Here is a 17,976-nt window from a genome sequence, read left to right on the forward strand (position 1 = left end):
TCAGGAATGATCAGTGGTGAGGCTCGGTACTTATGATATGTTTATGATCTCATAAGTAAATGGCAAATTTCAGGTCGACGATGAAGGGCTCATGTAATCTTGTACAACGAAGGAGCAATCAGAAACTGATTGTACTCTCCTTAACAACAGTTATAGGCTTTTGAAATATCATGCAACAGAACATAAGGTCAAAACATTCGATAACACATTCAGCACAGCTTGACACGGCGATCAGCAACTACAGAAATGCAGTAATTTTCATTCAGGATACCTCATTTCTCTACAACAGAGTTCAACAATTTTACATGTAGAAACTAGCCTAGCTGCCCATAAATTCAACAAAAAGATATATACAGGACTTCTGATGAGATGACACACAAAAAAGGAACCTTGAAAACGATAGCTTCCAGAGGTTGGCAACTCATATGTACAGCTGTACTTGTAGGAAGAACCAGAATTACAACTACAACTCCACAGCGGGTCTATGAGCAGTCATGAAACTGATTAAATGTAGCTTCAAGACTTTGTAACAGATCCTCCTCTCGCCCAATAGTCAACACTGCAACTCTTGGTTGGTATAGGAATGCCAGGTGATTGATCGACATTTTGTACTTTCCAAGAACAGAAGTGTGTATCATGGACAAGGGGATTGCTTGCACGAACTGGCGGAGATCCCATAAAGTATGGAGGAGAAGCCTGCAGATTGTCGCACATTCTATTACTAATAGAAACTTGGTTAAATGACAAGTAAAGGTTGGACTGTTTGTTTACCTGTGTTGTGTGTTAAGATTTTACTCCAAACACAACCTCAAAAGAAAAAAGAGAAATAAATGAAAAGAAGATTTAATCCAAAAATGCGATAACTTATGACTGGAAAGTGGAAGCACGTCTCAAAGAAACACAAAATAGTATTTTCTTTTTCATAGAGAGAGAGTTGTAGAGAAATAAACTAACCTTGCCCACAATGAAATCAGAGAGATCTTGCGAAGTTTTGAAATCACACTCCCTGTACGGCCTGAATCAGAAAAAGGAATAATGAACCTAGTTAAATCAAATATCAAAACATTGACAGTTGAATAAGTATCTGATCAACTTTGAGATCCATATAACTCCAAAATAAGTGTGAAAAATCCAGGTCAGACTAAGAGCAGAGTGCATTCAAAGTAAAGCTGAACAAAGTTGTTGCATAGTGCTATCCATGTAAAAGCTCAGACAAAGTATAGATCATCCAAATGCTTTATGGCAACAATATGCATTAAAAATTAGCTGAATTTGGGAATTTCACACAAAAATACACATTAAGGCGACAGGAGATTTCTATACCTACTATTAATGCAGTCAAGATTCAAATTTACGAACTGCTAGTAGATCAGAGAATGGAATATACCTGCTGCTTTTGCATGGTATTGGACATCTGATCGCTCCACTCCTGCTTTCTGTACTTTGGCACGTTTCCATCTTTGTTTCTCTTCTCTGCCTTTGTAGCTCTTTCATTTCCTCCATTGGTCCATCATCATGACGGTCGGGACCTCTTTGTAAGGCATAACCTAGGAACAAATAGTCAGTCGCAGTTTGCCGTAAACCGAAACCGTGTCATCCGAGGGAAACATTGGCTAACCTGATGAAGGATTCACCACACTCATCAAATGCTCCATACCCATGTCGCTAAAAGGAACGAAAATATTTCACTTAACAAGGCCTGCACATTGAGTTATTCCCAAATTATGATCAAATTAAGCTTTCAAACGATATATATTTGCAAAATTGCACGCTTGAATCTAACAGTGTGACTCCAGCAAGCAAAAGATTCTTCCTTCACACAACCAGAAAAATAAATCTAATGGAATTCATCGAGGGTTGTACACAATCCCTCATCTTCAGTTATCCTGTGCAGCAATCTCAAGATTTGTTTCTTACTAAATCTGGTCTTGTCATCCGGAGCGCCAGAATCAAAACATGTCCCCACCAAAAATCCTAAATTGTCCCTATTTTTTTCTTTGACAAGAGTGCACAAGGTTCGTATATATGCGGCTGAATCAATTGATAAGCATCAGAGCAATTGACACCGGCAATAACCCACCGCAAGAACCGAGTTTTCCATGGTAAGTAATTAGAGTACCCAACCAGCAATACCGACCGTGAGAACAAAACTTAACTACCTTACTGAACTGCTGTTTCAGTACAGATTTGACCTGCACATCCCAGGTAAGCATTAAGCAAGCAAGAAACCTATGGCACGGGGAGGAAATACCTCAACGACTCAACCCAACGACGACCTAGAGTTCGGGAAGTACAGCGTCGTTCTAGATTGGGCACTATTTTCTTCCTCCAACCAGACCAGACGAGAAGCAATCAGACAGAACATTATATATTTGCAAAGTTGCACGCTTGCATTCAATAGTGTGGGTCCAGCAAGCAAAGATTTTCCACATCACACAACCAGACAAAATAGCTCTAACGGAATTCATCAAGTGCTGCCCACAATTCCTCATACTCAGTTATCTTCCGCAGCAATCTCAGGATTTTGTTTCTTACCACGGATTGGCAGGATTAAAAAAATGCACAACATGTCCCCACCCAAAATCCTAAATTGTCCCCTTTATTTTCCTGACAAGTGCGGAAGGTTCGTAGTACATAGTATGCGGCTGAATCAATCGACAAGCATCAGAACAATTGACGCCGGCAATAACCCGCCGCGAGAACCGAGTTTTCCACGGCGAGTTAATTAGAGTACCCAACCGGCAATACCCGCCGCAAGAACCGAACTTAACTACCTTCCTCAACTGCTGTTTCGGCGCAGATTTAACCTGCCCACGCAATGGAAGCGAGCAGGAACCATCTCCCACGGGAGGCGCGCGGAAAGAAATACCTCAACGAATCAAACCTCGCAACGACCTAGTGCGCGAGAGGTACAGCGTGGTTCAAGATTGGGCGCTATCTTGCTTCCACCCACCAAAGAAATCACTAACCAGGCCAGGCAAGAACCAAGCAGAGGAGAAGATGGAGGAACCAAGAACTCACCTAGGCCACGAAGACGGGAGCGCGAGCGAGGCGGCGGAGGAGGAGGAGGAGGAGGCGAGACGTGGAGAACCGGCAGCGTCTTCCGCGAGTGGAGGAGGCGAGGGCGAGCGAGAGGAGGGGAAAGGGACGGCCGCCGGAGAAAGAAAGGGTTCGGGTCGTGTTTGGTCGCTCGAGGATATTATTTTATTTTATCCGAGGTGGATCGGCAGGGGGCGCGATGGACGGCTAGGATCGATGCAGAGGAAAACCACGGCGGTTTCGCTTTGCATCACGTGATGGTTTGGATCGTGTCGTGTGCAGTTGCGTGTGTCGCGCACGCGCCTCTAGGGACATGGTATGCCCTCGTGGTGGTGTACCGCCGGCCCCGTCGCGAGAGACGGCAGTTTCGACTGTGCAACTGAACGTGGGGCATCCTAGCACTTACTTTCTTAAGAGATCTAAGACACACGCCTCCAAAAAAAAAACACAGAAACATCATTCTTTCGATAGATTTAAAGGAAGAACTTAGGAGAAGATATCATCGAGGATGTTACGCGGATCATCGGAGGATAAGACATCATCTTCTTTATCATCAACCATTGCGTCTTCATCAACCATCATCAATCTCATTCCCCTTCAATCATAGCTGTAAGCTTGATTGCTATTGTGAATTTGTTTCCGGATCCATACCATTACTTTCATCCCATTCATAAGAGTATGGTGTTGCTCTTGACTGTTTCCATGTGTGAGTATTTCCTCTTGTTCTTGGGAGATGGAGAAACCTTAGCATGAACATGAGATGAATCTAAGATGATCTATGGTTTAAGTATAAATGTGTGTTAGTTCTCTCTCTTGATATTATATGTTGTGCACCATGTAATATTTGCCTTCTAGTCTCGAAAGGGAATCATTCTTTGAAGTATGGTAAGTGAACGGCGGGAAGAAACATTACCATATCGACACTTTAACACATGAAAGATGGGGGATAAAAAAGAATTCACTAAGCTCATATCGATAACCATAGAGTAAAATTCTTAATAACACTAGCTAATATGTGGTTTGCAGAAAACTAGCTAATGTGGTTATTTAGTCGCCAGTTTCGGCTCGTGACACTCTCACGGTGCACATCAACATGGATCGGGGTGTGACCCTGATCGATATGACTTCTTTCCCCAGTTGCAACCTATGGAGCGGTTGACTACTGTTACAAAAATGGTCTTTTTGACCATGCACGCCTGCCCTGGCATCACAAGAACTAGTGGCAAAAAGTGCATGATTGGTGGAAACAATACCTTAAGATATTTAAAGTATTGTACAGAGTACATCTCAAAAAGTATTGTACAGAGTACATCTATTAGAATGATAAATTGTGCGTCTATTAAGATATTTGCAGATAGTAAAGTAGATATAAACACATAAAAACATGGCACAATTCATCAAAGTGTCACAAACGGATGGGATTTTGTTGTATTTATGTGATTTTCATTCGATTTATAAAATTTATAGTTCAGAACATGTCTCAACCCTATTTTCTTTTGGAAAATCACATAGTTCTCAAAACCAAATAGATTTTCACCTTAGCATTTTTGTATTTTTAGGAAAGAATTTTTTTAATTGTAATGATAGATGATACAATTAACGAGTTGTAGTCTTACGTGTGGTTAGTTTCATTTTACATAATAAAAAAATTGTCAAGATTAATTATGTGTAAAGGTTGTATAGCAAAAACAATGTTAAAATATAGTGATTAATAATTTAAAATATTTAGTATAAAACTGCGACATACTATTTATTTGAGCCTACCACACAACAAAATTTCTGAGCAGATCATAAGAACAATGAGGAGACCTATTTTGGCACGGGATGGACACACTATGTATGCACTAGCTGAATGCCCGTGCGTTGCCACCGAACAATAAACTTATATAGTCATACAAAGAAGTATTGATCAGACCATCATTGTTATACATAAATGACTGTATCATCTAGGGATTCTGACTTTGTTGAGAGATATATGAACTCCTATGGGTGATCATGCCCCACCTGTTTTTTCTTGTCGTCAACTTGTACTTGTAAATATACAAGTAATAATTAACGCGTATAAAGGATAACCAATGGTATTCTAAAATATCAAAATTCCACTTCAATTTGAAATATTTTTTCCAAAAAACTTTAATTCACCATTGTTTTAAATAGGAACACATCTAATTATTCCTTATGAAATATATATAGCTAGATGTGCTTAGTATGTCTTAGTTGGTACTACCTCTGTCTGGATTTATAAGTCCTGGGAGCCAATTTGCAAATACCAATAAAGTTCATAACTCTTCTTATTAATTATTACATCCACTAATAGTTTTACATGCATAAGAGATTAGAGAGAAAAGAGAGAGAGCATACATTGGGAGAAAGGAGATAATAAATGAGATAGGCCTTTGAATTCCTAACCTTTTTTAAAAGCTCTCGGGGCGTATAATCCCAAATAGAGGAAGTCATTGAACCAAAACAATTTCAAAGTCCCAAGTTCACCCACTCGTCATTCTTCAAAAAACATATTTAACAAATAAGAAAAACACTTTTTCTTATAATGCAAATGCATGTATCTTATGATTGCTTAACCAGTGTTGTACTCATGCACAATGTGCTAAGTCAGCACCCGGATGTTGAAGGAAGATTTGATAAGAACAAAACTTCAGTCCCTTATGTGCATTTCCCAAAGAAAATAAGATGAATAAAATTGTCGCAATCTAGACACTTCTTACACCGACCCACTCCCCTACTTTGGCTGTCTCCTCATATTTCCTGCAAAAGCATAATTAAACAACACCTCTTATTATTAGCATGACTGGTCGACATCTCAAATCGAACCGACATCCCCACGTGGTTCATTCTCTGAACCAACTAATTGGGATTGTGTCACTTGAATCTGGTCCCCAGGCCCACTTGATCTAGTTGGGATGGCTGTCAGGAGAGTAGCAAATGAGATGATATGTGATCATGGGCAGTATGACAGTAAGCCAGGCATAAGAGATTGACACGCGTCAACCCAAAATTTATGTCATTCTCAAGTATGTTTCTTTCATTTTTAGTGCCCTCGAACACATACTGTCCTTATTTAAGGTTGGAAGTGTTTCCACATTCTCATTTTTTAAATTGAACGAGAAAAAACTTTATTTTGTACTCGGGGAATTGTATCTTTCATGTGATATACTAACATAATGGTTGTGTGTTGCTACATACCTAAAATATACATGTCATGACCATAAGAGATACGACATTATCGTCACTATCCCTGTGTCCATCACTTTATTGCATAGCTACCATATGCAACACGACTAAGCATAGTAAGATAAGTATCTCCTACTTTCACGATCTCTATCATCCCCTTGGCTCCATCTAAAGTATCGCCTCAATTGCATTGGCATACCACAATAAGTGTCTTATATCGGAGGTGATGTTTTGGCTCCCAGGTGGTTACGAACCTATTATGAAAAATACATAAAACCAAATTAATTTTAGAATAGCAAAAAAATCTGTAAGAAAATTTCATGTGTACATCTGGACATTATATTTTTGCACACAAGTTTTCAGGAGAAAAGAATATTTGAGCTGGCATATGTATAAAAATACAAAGAAATGTCCCGTGAATAGCCATGTTGGAGTCTTACATGGGACACATATAATGTTATGTTTTTTTTTCTGAAAACTTATGTGCGGACATATAATGTCCGAATATACATGTGAATATTTTTTTCTTTTTTTTCTTTTAAAAATAGTAGTTTCATATGCACCTACGAGCTAAATTAGATTTCCGCTTAATATCACTCATCCTTTCCTCTCTCTCACTACATACCGCCACTTTTTTGACAATTAATACACATACCACCACTTCATTGTCACCCATTATTGTCTTCTCCAACTTTATGATGTCCAAGTTATGTTGTGGCACTGAGTGACAGCTATTGAGTGGAAACTCCCGAACGCGATGCGATCGGTGCCGCCAGGCGATGCGATCCTTCTTTCCCGACGCGGAAGTGGAAACTCCCGAACGCCATCTCCATCGATTCCTCCAGATTGGCATATGCATGCAAACGGGGGGGGGGGGGTGAGGAACAAAATCGACGACATCAGGTTTGGCCTGTTTACCTCCATCCATCACGTTGCTTGCTGTCGACGATGTTGACGATGTCATCGAGATCACTGATACGTCTCCAACGTATCGATAATTTCTTATGTTCCATGCCACATTATTGATGTTATCTACATGTTTTATGCACACTTTATGTCATATTCGTGCATTTTCTGGAACTAACCTATTAACAAGATGCCGAAGAGCCGATTCTGTTGTTTTCTGCTGTTTTTGGTTTCAGAAATCCTAGTAAAGAAATATTCTCGGAATTGGACGAAATCAACGCCCAGGGTCCTATTTTGCCACGAAGCTTCCAGAAGACCGAAGAGTCAACGAAGTGGGGCCACGAGGTGGCCAAACCCTAGGGCGGCGCGGCCCCCCTGGCCGCGCGGCCCTATGGTGTGGGCCCCTCGTGCCGCCTCCTGACCTGCCCTTCCGACTACTTAAAGCCTCCGTCGCGAAACCCCCAGTACCGAGAGCCACGATACGGAAAACCTTACTGAGACGCCGCCGCCGCCAATCCCATCTCGGGGGATTCTGGAGATCTCCTCCGGCACCCTGCCGGAGAGGGGATTCATCTCCCGGAGGACTCTACACCGCCATGGTCGCCTCCGGAGTGATGAGGGAGTAGATCACCCCTGGACTATGGGTCCATAGCAGTAGCTAGATGGTTGTCTTCTCCTCATTGTGCTTCATTGTTGGATCTTGTGAGCTGCCTAACATGATCAAGATCATCTATCTGTAATTCTATATGTTGCGTTTGTTGGGATCCGATGAATAGAGAATACTTGTTATGTTGATTATCAAAGTTATGTCTATGTGTTATTTATGATCTTGCATGCTCTCCGTTATTAGTAGAGGCTCTGGCCAAGTTGATGCTAGTAACTCCAAGAGGGAGTATTTATGCTCGATAGTGGGTTCATGTCTCCGTGAATCTGGGACAGTGACAGAAAGTTCTAAGATTATGGATGTGCTGTTGCCACTAGGGATAAAACATTGATGCTATGTCTAAGGATGTAGTTATTGATTACATTACGCGCAATACTTAATGCAATTGTTTGTTGTTAGCAACTTAATACTGGAGGGGGTTCGGATGATAACCTGAAGGTGGACTTTTTAAGCATAGATGCATGCTGGATAGCGGTCTATGTACTTTGTCGTAATGCCCAATTAAATCTCACAATACTCATCATAATATGTATGTGCATGGTCATGCCCTCTCTATTTGTCAATTGCTCAACTGTAATTTGTTCACCCAACATGCTGTTTATCTTATGGGAGAGACACCTCTAGTGAACTGTGGACCCCGGTCCAATTCTCTTTACTGAAATACATGTTCTACTGTTTTTCTGCAAACAATCATCATCCACACTATACATCTAATCCTTTGTTACAGCAAGCCGGTGAGATTGACAACCTCACTGTTTCGTTGGGGCAAAGTACTTTGGTTGTGTTGTGCAGGTTCCACGTTGGCGCCGGAATCTCTGGTGTTGCGCCGCACTACATCCCGCCGCCATCAACCTTCAACGTGCTTCTTGGCTCCTCCTGGTTCGATAAACCTTGGTTTCTTTCTGAGGGAAAACTTGCTGCTGTGCGCATCATACCTTCCTCTTGGGTTCCCAACGAACGTGTGAGTTACACGCCATCAAGCTCTTTTTCTGGCGCCGTTGCCGGGGAGATCAAGACACGCTGCAAGGGGAGTCTCCACTTCCCAATCTCTTTACTTTGTTTTTGTCTTGCTTAGTTTTATTTACTACTTTGTTTGCTGCACTAAATCGAAATACAAAAAAAATTAGTTGCTAGTTTTACTTTATTTGCTATCTTGTTTGCTATATCAAAAACACACAAAAAATTAGTTACTTGCATTTACTTTATCTAGTTTGCTTTAGTTACTACTGCTGAAATGAGTAATCCTGAAGTTGAAGTTCGTTCATTTAAGCAACAAGGGGGAGAATGTTTAAAAGATGCTTGGTATAGAATCAGTGATGCCCATAATAGGTGCACTAAGAAACACTCCGGCCACCACTATCCTACTCAGGAATTTTTATGTTGGTATCTCTAGCTGGAATAGATATGTTCTTGATTGTCTCGCGGGAGGTAACTTCCTAGGCGCTCCCGCCTTAGAAGCTAGTTGCATTATTGAGAGTTTATTTGGAACACCACCTGTTAATGAAACTAAAATTGAAATCTCTCTTGAGGATGTTATGAAAAAATTGGAAACCATAGAGAAAAAAATTCCGAGTGTAGAAACTAAATTGGAGATGTTACTTGATAAAACTGATGAACTTGATAAATCCTTAGGAGGAATTGATGAAAGAATTAGTGTCCTAGGAACTTGTGTTGTCTATGATGATCAAATCAATAGGATTGGTGAGCTTGAAGAAGCTATGGGAACCTTGGGTTCAACCTTTTCATCTATAAAGTTTAGAGAAAAAGCTTATGTGGGTAAGGAGCAAAAGTTTATGTATGTCTCTAAAGTGCCCAAACCAAAGAAATATTACTATAGGCCTAAAATTGACAAAGCCCTTAGTACCACTACAGATGGGGGAGCTTATGATATCAATGCACCACCCTCCGATAATACTTGATACACACTTTCTGCGCCTAGCTGAAAGGCGTTAAAAAAAAGCGCTTATGGGAGACAACCCATGTTTTTACCTACAGTACTTTGTTTTTATTTTGTGTCTTGGAAGTTGTTTACTACTGTAGCAACCTCTCCTTATCTTAGTTTAGTGTTTTGTTGTGCCAAGTAAAGTCGTTGATAGAAAAGTTCATACTAGATTTGGATTACTGCGCAGTTTCAGATTTCTTTGCTGTCACGAATCTGGGCTAAATTCTCTGTAGGTAACTCAGAAAATTATGCCAATTTACGTGAGTGATCCTCAGATATGTACGCAACTTTCATTCAATTTGGGCATTTCCATTTGAGCAAGCCTGGTGCCATTTTAAAATTCGTCAATACGAACTGTTCTGTTTTGACAGATTCTGCCTTTTATTTCGCATTGCCTCTTTTGCTATGTTGGATGAATTTCTTTGATCCATTAATGTCCAGTAGCTTTATGCAATGTCCAGAAGTGTTAAGAATGATTGTGTCACCTCTGAACATGTTAATTTTTGTTGTGTACTAACCCTCTAATGAGTTGTTTCGAGTTTGGTGTGGAGGAAGTTTTCAAGGATCAAGAGAGGAGTATGATGCAACATGATCAAGGAGAGTGAAAGCTCTAAGCTTGGGGATGCCCCGGTGGTTCACCCCTGCATATTCTAAGAAGACTCAAGCGTCTAAGCTTGGGGATGCCCAAGGCATCCCCTTCTTCATCGACAACATTATCAGGTTCCTCCCCTGAAACTATATTTTTATTCCATCACATCTTATGTGCTTTGCTTGGAGCGTCGGTTTGTTTTTGTTTTTATTTTTGTTTTGTTTGAATAAAATGGATCCTAGCATTCACTTTGTGGGAGAGAGACACGCTCCGCTGTAGCATATGGACAAGTATGTCCTTAGTTTCTACTCATAGTATTCATGGCGAAGTTTCTTCTTCGTTAAATTGTTATATGGTTGGAATTGAAAAATGATACATGTAGTAATTTGCTATAATGTCTTGAGTAATGTGATACTTGGCAATTGTTGTGCTCATGTTTAAGCTCTTGCATCATATACTTTGCACCCATTAATGAAGAAATACATAGAGCATGCTAAAATTTGGTTTGCATATTTGGTCTCTCTAGAAGTCTAGATAATATCTAGTATCGAGTTTTGAACAACAAGGAAGATGGTGTAGATTCTTATAATGTTTACAATATGTCTTTTATGTGAGTTTTGCTGCACCGGTTCATCCTTATGTTTGTTTCAAATAACCTTGCTAGCCTAAACCTTGTATCGAGAGGGATTACTTCTCATGCATCCAAAATCCTTGAGCCAACCACTATACCATTTGTGTCCACCATACCTACCTACTACATGGTATTTCTCCGCCATTCCAAAGTAAATTGCTTGAGTGCTACCTTTAAAATTTCATCATTCACCTTTGCAATATATAGCTCATGGGACAAATAGCTTAAAAACTATTGTGGTATTGAATATGTACTTATGCACTTTATCTCTTATTAAGTTGCTTGTTGTGCGATAACCATGTTTCGGGGACGCCATCAACTATTCTTTGTTGAATATCATGTGAGTTGCTATGCATGTTCGTCTTGTCCGAAGTAAGAGAGATCTACCACCTTATGGTTAAGCATGCATATTGTTAGAGAAGAACATTGGGCCGCTAACTAAAGCCATGATCCATGGTGGAAGTTTCAGTTTTGGACATATATCCTCAATCTCATATGAGAAAATTATTAATTGTTGTTACATGCTCATGCATAAAAGAGGAGTCCATTATCTGTTGTCTATGTTGTCCCGGTATGGATGTCTAAGTTGAGAATAATCAATAGCGAGAAATCCAATGCGAGCTTTCTCCTTAGACCTTTGTACAGGCGGCATAGAGGTACCCCTTTGTGACACTTGGTTAAAACATGTGCATTGTGATGATCCGGTAGTCCAAGCTAATTAGGACAAGGTGCGGGCACTATTAGTATACTATGCATGAGGCTTGCAACTTGTAAGATATAATTTACATGATACATATGCTTTATTACTACCGTTGACAAAATTGTTTCATGTTTTCAAAATCAAAGCTCTAGCACAAATATAGCAATCGATGCTTTTCCTCTATGGAGGACCATTCTTTTACTTTCATTGTTGAGTCAGTTCACCTATTTCTCTCCACCTCAAGAAGCAAACACTTGTGTGAACTGTGCATTGATTCCTACATATTTGCATATTGCACTTATTATATTACTCTATGTTGACAATATCCATGAGATATACATGTTACAAGTTGAAAGCAACCGCTGAAACTTAATCTTCCTTTGTGTTGCTTCAACACCTTTACTTTGAATTATTGCTTTATGAGTTAACTCTTATGCAAGACTTATTGATGCTTGTCTTGAAGTACTATTCATGAAAAGTCTTTGCTATATGATTCACTTGTTTACTCATGTCATATACATTGTTTTGATCGCTGCATTCACTACATATGCTTTACAAATAGTATGATCAAGGTTATGATGGCATGTCACTCCAGAAATTATCTTTGTTATCGTTTTACCTGCTCGGGACGAGCAGAACTAAGCTTGGGGATGCTGATACGTCTCCAACGTATCAATAATTTCTTATGTTCCATGCCACATTATTGATGTTATCTACATGTTTTATGCACACTTTATGTCATATTTGTGCATTTTCTGGAACTAACCTATTAACAAGATGCCGAAGAGCCGATTCTTGTTTTCTGCTGTTTTTGGTTTCAGAAATCCTAGTAAAGAAATATTCTCGGAATTGGACGAAATCAACGCCCAGGGTCCTATTTTGCCACGAAGCTTCCAGAAGACCGAAGAGTCAACGAAGTGGGGCCACGAGGTGGCCAAACCCTAGGGCGGCGCGGCCCCCCTGGCCACGCGGCCCTATGGTGTGGGCCCCTCGTGCCGCCTCCTGACCTGCCCTTCCGACTACTTAAAGCGTCCGTCGCGAAACCCCCAGTACCGAGAGCCACGATACGGAAAACCTTACTGAGACGCCGCCGCCGCCAATCCCATCTCGGGGGATTCTGAAGATCTCCTCCGGCACCCTGCCGGAGAGGGGATTCATCTCCCGGAGGACTCTACACCGCCATGGTCGCCTCCGGAGTGATGAGTGAGTAGTTCACCCCTGGACTATGGGTCCATAGCAGTAGCTAGATGGTTGTCTTCTCCTCATTGTGCTTCATTGTTGGATCTTGTGAGCTGCCTAACATGATCAAGATCATCTATCCGTAATTCTATATGTTGCGTTTGTTGGGATCCGATGAATAGAGAATACTTGTTATGTTGATTATCAAAGTTATGTCTATGTGTTGTTTATGATCTTGCATGCTCTCCGTTATTAGTAGAGGCTCTGACCAAGTTGATGCTAGTAACTCCAAGAGGGAGTATTTATGCTCGATAGTGGGTTCATGTCTCCGTGAATCTGGGACAGTGATAGAAAGTTCTAAGATTATGGATGTCTTGTTGCCACTAGGGATAAAACATTGATGCTATGTCTAAGGATGTAGTTATTGATTACATTACGCGCAATACTTAATGCAATTGTCTGTTGTTAGCAACTTAATACTGGAGGGGGTTCGGATGATAACCTGAAGGTGGACTTTTTAGGCATAGATGCATGCTTGATAGCGGTCTATGTACTTTGTCGTAATGCCCAATTAAATCTCACAATACTCATCATAATATGTATGTGCATGGTCATGCCCTCTCTATTTGTCAATTGCTCAACTGTAATTTGTTCACCCAACATGCTGTTTATCTTATGGGAGAGACACCTCTAGTGAACTGTGGACCCCGGTCCAATTCTCTTTACTGAAATACAATCTACTGCAATACCTATTCTACTGTTTTTCTGCAAACAATCATCATCCACACTATACATCTAATCCTTTGTTACAGCAAGCCGGTGAGATTGACAACCTCACTGTTTCGTTGGGGCAAAGTACTTTGGTTGTGTTGTGCAGGTTCCACGTTGGCGCCGGAATCTCCGGTGTTGCGCCGCACTACATCCCGCCGCCATCAACCTTCAACGTGCTTCTTGGCTCCTCCTGGTTCGATAAACCTTGGTTTCTTTCTGAGGGAAAACTTGCTGCTGTGCGCATCATACCTTCCTCTTGGGGTTCCCAACGAACATGTGAGTTACACGCCATCAATCACCTCCTTGACGCGTCTTGATAAACTATACAATCGTATTAGGTTCTAACTCTGATTTGTATCTGGTTAGGTATGTATAAACCTAAACCGACTGTGCTTCCTAACATGTACCTCTTGTAATCTCCTCAATATATAATACAACGCCGGCCCTATTGGGAGCTGTGCACTACCCTACAATTTCCGTATACTCGTTTTTGGTATCAGAGCCTGAAACGATCGATTCCGCCTAGATCGATCGATTCTGTCTAGACCGATTCTGTCGATGGATACGTCGCCCTCAACTCACAACGCCTCCACCGGGAGCCTCTCCTCCTCCAACGCATTGGCTGCCTTGGGCAGTTCCGGCAGCGCCATGATGACCTCGGTAATTCCTACCTCGCCGATAAGCTTGGCGAACCAGATCACCATCAAGTTCACGCCCTCCAATTACGTCTACTGGCGTGTGATGCGTGCAGTTGACACGTCCGTTGGGAACCCCAAGAGGAAGGTGTGATGCGCACAGCGGCAAGTTTCCCTCAGTAAGAAACCAAGGTTTAATCGAACCAGTAGGAGTCAAGAAGCACGTTGAAGGTTGATGGCGGCGGGATGTAGTGCGGCGCAACACCGGAGATTCCGGCGCCAACGTGGAACCTGCACAACACAACCAAAGTACTTTGCCCCAACGAAACGAGTGAGGTTGTCAATCTCAACGGCTTGCTGTAACAAAGGATTAACCATATTGTGTGGAAGATGATTGTTTGCGAGAAAACAGTAAAACAAGTATTGCGATAGATTGTATGCGATGTAAAGAATAGGACCGGGGTCCACGAGTTCACTAGAGGTGTCTCTCCCATAAGATAAACGAGCATGTTGGGTGAACAAATTACGGTCGGGCAATTGACAAATAGAGAGAGCATAACAATGCACATACATGTCATGATAAATATAGTGAGATTTAATTGGGCATTACGACAAAGTACATAGACCGCTATCCAGACATGCATCTATGCCTAAAAAGTCCACCTTCGAGTTATCATCCGAACCCCTTCCAGTATTAAGTTGCAAAACAACAGACAATTGCATTAAGTATGGTGCGTAATATAATCAATAACTACATCCTTAGATATAGCATCAATGTTTTATCCCTAGTAGCAACAGCACATCCACAACCTTAGAACTTTACGTCACTCGTCCCGGATTCAATGGAGGCATGAACCCACTATCGAGCATAAATACTCCCTCTTGGAGTTAAGAGCAAAAACTTGGCCGAGCCTCTACTAATAACGGAGAGCATGCAAGATCATAAACAACACATAGGTAATAACTTGATAATTAACATAACATAATATTCTCTATCCATCGGATCCCGACAAACACAACATATAGTATTACAGATAGATGATCTTGATCATGTTAGGCAGCTCACAAGATCCAACAATGAAGCACAATGAGGAGAAGACAACCATCTAGCTACTACTATGGACCCATTGTCCAGGGGTGAACTACTCACTCATCACTCCGGAGGCGACCATGGCGGTGAAGAGTCCTCCGGGAGATGAATCCCCTCTCCGGCAGGGTGCCGGAGGAGATCTCCAGAATCCCCCGAGATGGGATTGGCGGCGGCGGCGTCTCGATAAGGTTTTCCGTATCGTGGCTCTCGGTACTGGGGGTTTCGCGACGGAGGCTATTTGTAGGCGGAAGGGCAGGTAAAGAGGCGGCACGAGGGGCCCACACCATAGGTCAGCACGGCCAGTGCCTGGGCCGCGCCTCCCTAGGGTGTGGCCACCTCGTGGCCCCACTTCGTCTCCTCTTCGGTCTTCTGGAAGCTTCGTGGCAAAATAGGACCCTGGGCGTTGATTTCGTCCAATTCCAGAATATTTCGTTACTAGGATTTCTGAAACCAAAAACAGCAGAACAAAGCAATCGGCTCTTCGGCATCTTGTTAATAGGTTAGTTCCAGAAAATGCACGAATATGACATAAAGTGTGCATAAAACATGTAGATATTATCAATAATGTGGCATGGAACACAAGAAATTATCGATACGTCGGAGACGTATCAGCATCCCCAAGCTTAGTTCTGCTCGTCCCGAGCGGGTAAAACGATAACACGGATAATTTCGGAGTGACATGCCATCATAACCTTGATCATACTATTTGTAAACATATGTAATGAATGCAGCGATCAAAACAATGGTAATGACATGAGTAAACTAGTGAATCATAAAGCAAAGACTTTTCATGAATAGTACTTCAAGACAAGCATCAATAAGTCTTGCATAAGAGTTAACTCATAGAGCAATAAATCAAAGTAAAGGTATTGAAGCAACACAAAGGAAGATTAAGTTTCAGCGGTTGCTTTCAACTTATAACATGTATATCTCATGGATAATTGTCAACATAGAGTAATATAATAAGTGCAATATGCAAGTATGTAGGAATCAATACACAGTTCACACAAGTGTTTGCTTCTTGAGGTGGAGAGAAATAGGTGAACTGACTCAACATAAAAGTAAAAAGAATGGTCCTTCAAAGAGGAAAGCATCGATTGCTATATTTGTGCTAGAGCTTTTATTTTGAAAACATGAAACAATTTTGTCAACGGTAGTAATAAAGCATATGAGTTATGTAAATTATATCTTACAAGTTGCAAGCCTCATGCATAGTATACTAATAGTGCCCGCACCTTGTCCTAATTAGCTTGGACTATCGGATCATCGCAATACACATGTTTTAACCAAGTGTCACAAAGGGGTACCTCCATGCCGCCTGTACAAAGGTCTAAGGAGAAAGCTCGCATTTTGGATTTCTCGCTATTGATTATTCTCAACTTAGACATCCATACCGGGACAACATGGACAACAGATAATGGACTCCTCTTTAATGCATAAGCATGTGGCAACAATTAATTTTCTCATATGAGATTGAGGATATATGTCCAAAACTGAAACTTCTACCATGGATCATGGCTTTAGTTAGCGGCCCAATGTTCTTCTCTAACAATATGCATGCTCTAACCATAAGGTGGTAGATCGCTCTTACTTAAAACAAGACGGACATGCATAGCAACTCACATGATATTCAACAAAGAGTAGTTGATGGCGTCCCCAGGAACATGGTTATCGCACAACAAGCAACTTAATAAGAGATAAAGTGCATAAGTACATATTCAATACCACAATAGTTTTTAAACTATTTGTCCCATGAGCTATATATTGCAAAGGTGAGTGATGGAATTTTAAAGGTAGCACTCAAGCAATTTACTTTGGAATGGCGGAGAAATATGATACGTCTCCGACGTATCGATAATTTCTTATGTTCCATGCCACATTATTGATGTTATCTACATGTTTTATGCACACTTTATGTCATATTCGTGCATTTTCTGGAACTAACCTATTAACAAGATGCCGAAGTGCCGATTGCTCGTTTTCTGCTGTTTTTGGTTTCGAAATCCTAGTAAGGAAATATTCTCGGAATTGGACGAAATCAAAGCCCGGGGGCCTATTTTTCCACGAAGCTTCCGGAAGTCCGAAGGAGAGACGAAGAGGGGCGACGAGGGGCCACACCCTAGGGCGGCGCGGCCCCCTTGGCCGCGCGGCCCCGTGGTGTGGGGCCCCCGTGCCGCCTCTTGACCTGCCCTTCCGCCTACAAATAGCCTCCGTGACGACCCCCCCCGTACCGAGAGCCACGATACGGAAAACCTTCCAGAGACGCCGCCGCCGCCGATCCCATCTCGGGGGATCCAGGAGATCGCCTCCGGCACCCTGCCGGAGAGGGGAATCATCTCCCGGAGGACTCTACACCGCCATGGTCGCCTCCGGTGTGATGTGTGAGTAGTCTACCCCTGGACTATGGGTCCATAGCAGTAGCTAGATGGTTGTCTTCTCCCCATTGTGCTATCATTGTCGGATCTTGTGAGCTGCCTAACATGATCAAGATCATCTATCCGTAATTCTATATGTTGCGTTTGTTGGGATCCGATGAATAGAGAATACTTGTTATGTTGATTATCAAAGTTATATCTACGTGTTATTTATGATCTTGCGTGCTTTCCGTTACTAGTAGATGCTCCGGCCAAGTAGATGCTTG

The 17,976-nt window shown here is 41.6% G+C and overlaps 1 protein-coding gene across 2 annotated transcripts; it reads right to left on the reverse strand.

The window, feature by feature from the left end:
• Positions 1–239: 239 nt before the first annotated feature.
• Positions 240–3,120, reverse strand: LOC124684392. Of its 2 annotated transcripts, XM_047218712.1 has the most exons (6): positions 3,022–3,120; positions 1,619–1,699; positions 1,388–1,547; positions 955–1,015; positions 772–807; positions 582–696 (listed from the first exon to the last, which is right to left on the reverse strand). In XM_047218712.1, the coding sequence occupies exons 2-5, from the start codon at positions 1,659–1,661 to the stop codon at positions 784–786; spliced, it is 288 nt and encodes a 95-aa protein (XP_047074668.1). In that variant the 5' UTR covers positions 1,662–1,699; positions 3,022–3,120; the 3' UTR covers positions 582–696; positions 772–783. The 2 variants fall into 2 exon arrangements, with proteins under 2 accessions (XP_047074667.1, XP_047074668.1); XM_047218711.1 differs by lacking the exon at positions 772–807 and having other exon boundaries at positions 240–696; positions 3,022–3,108.
• Positions 3,121–17,976: the final 14,856 nt, after the last annotated feature.

The sequence above is a fragment of the Lolium rigidum genome, chromosome 1 (assembly GCF_022539505.1).
Source record: "Lolium rigidum isolate FL_2022 chromosome 1, APGP_CSIRO_Lrig_0.1, whole genome shotgun sequence".
Taxonomy (NCBI): Eukaryota; Viridiplantae; Streptophyta; class Magnoliopsida; order Poales; family Poaceae; genus Lolium; species Lolium rigidum.

Excerpts from the sequence above, each read along its gene's own strand:
- LOC124684392 (XM_047218711.1), bottom strand. The coding sequence starts at position 1,661 with ATGGGTATGGAGCATTTGATGAGTGTGGTGAATCCTTCATCAG. Across the intron at positions 1,548-1,618 it reads TGTGGTGAATCCTTCATCAG|GTTATGCCTTACAAAGAGGT; the intron begins GTTAGCCAATGT and ends ATTTGTTCCTAG. Across the intron at positions 697-954 it reads CTGATTTCATTGTGGGCAAG|GCTTCTCCTCCATACTTTAT; the intron begins GTTAGTTTATTT and ends GACAATCTGCAG.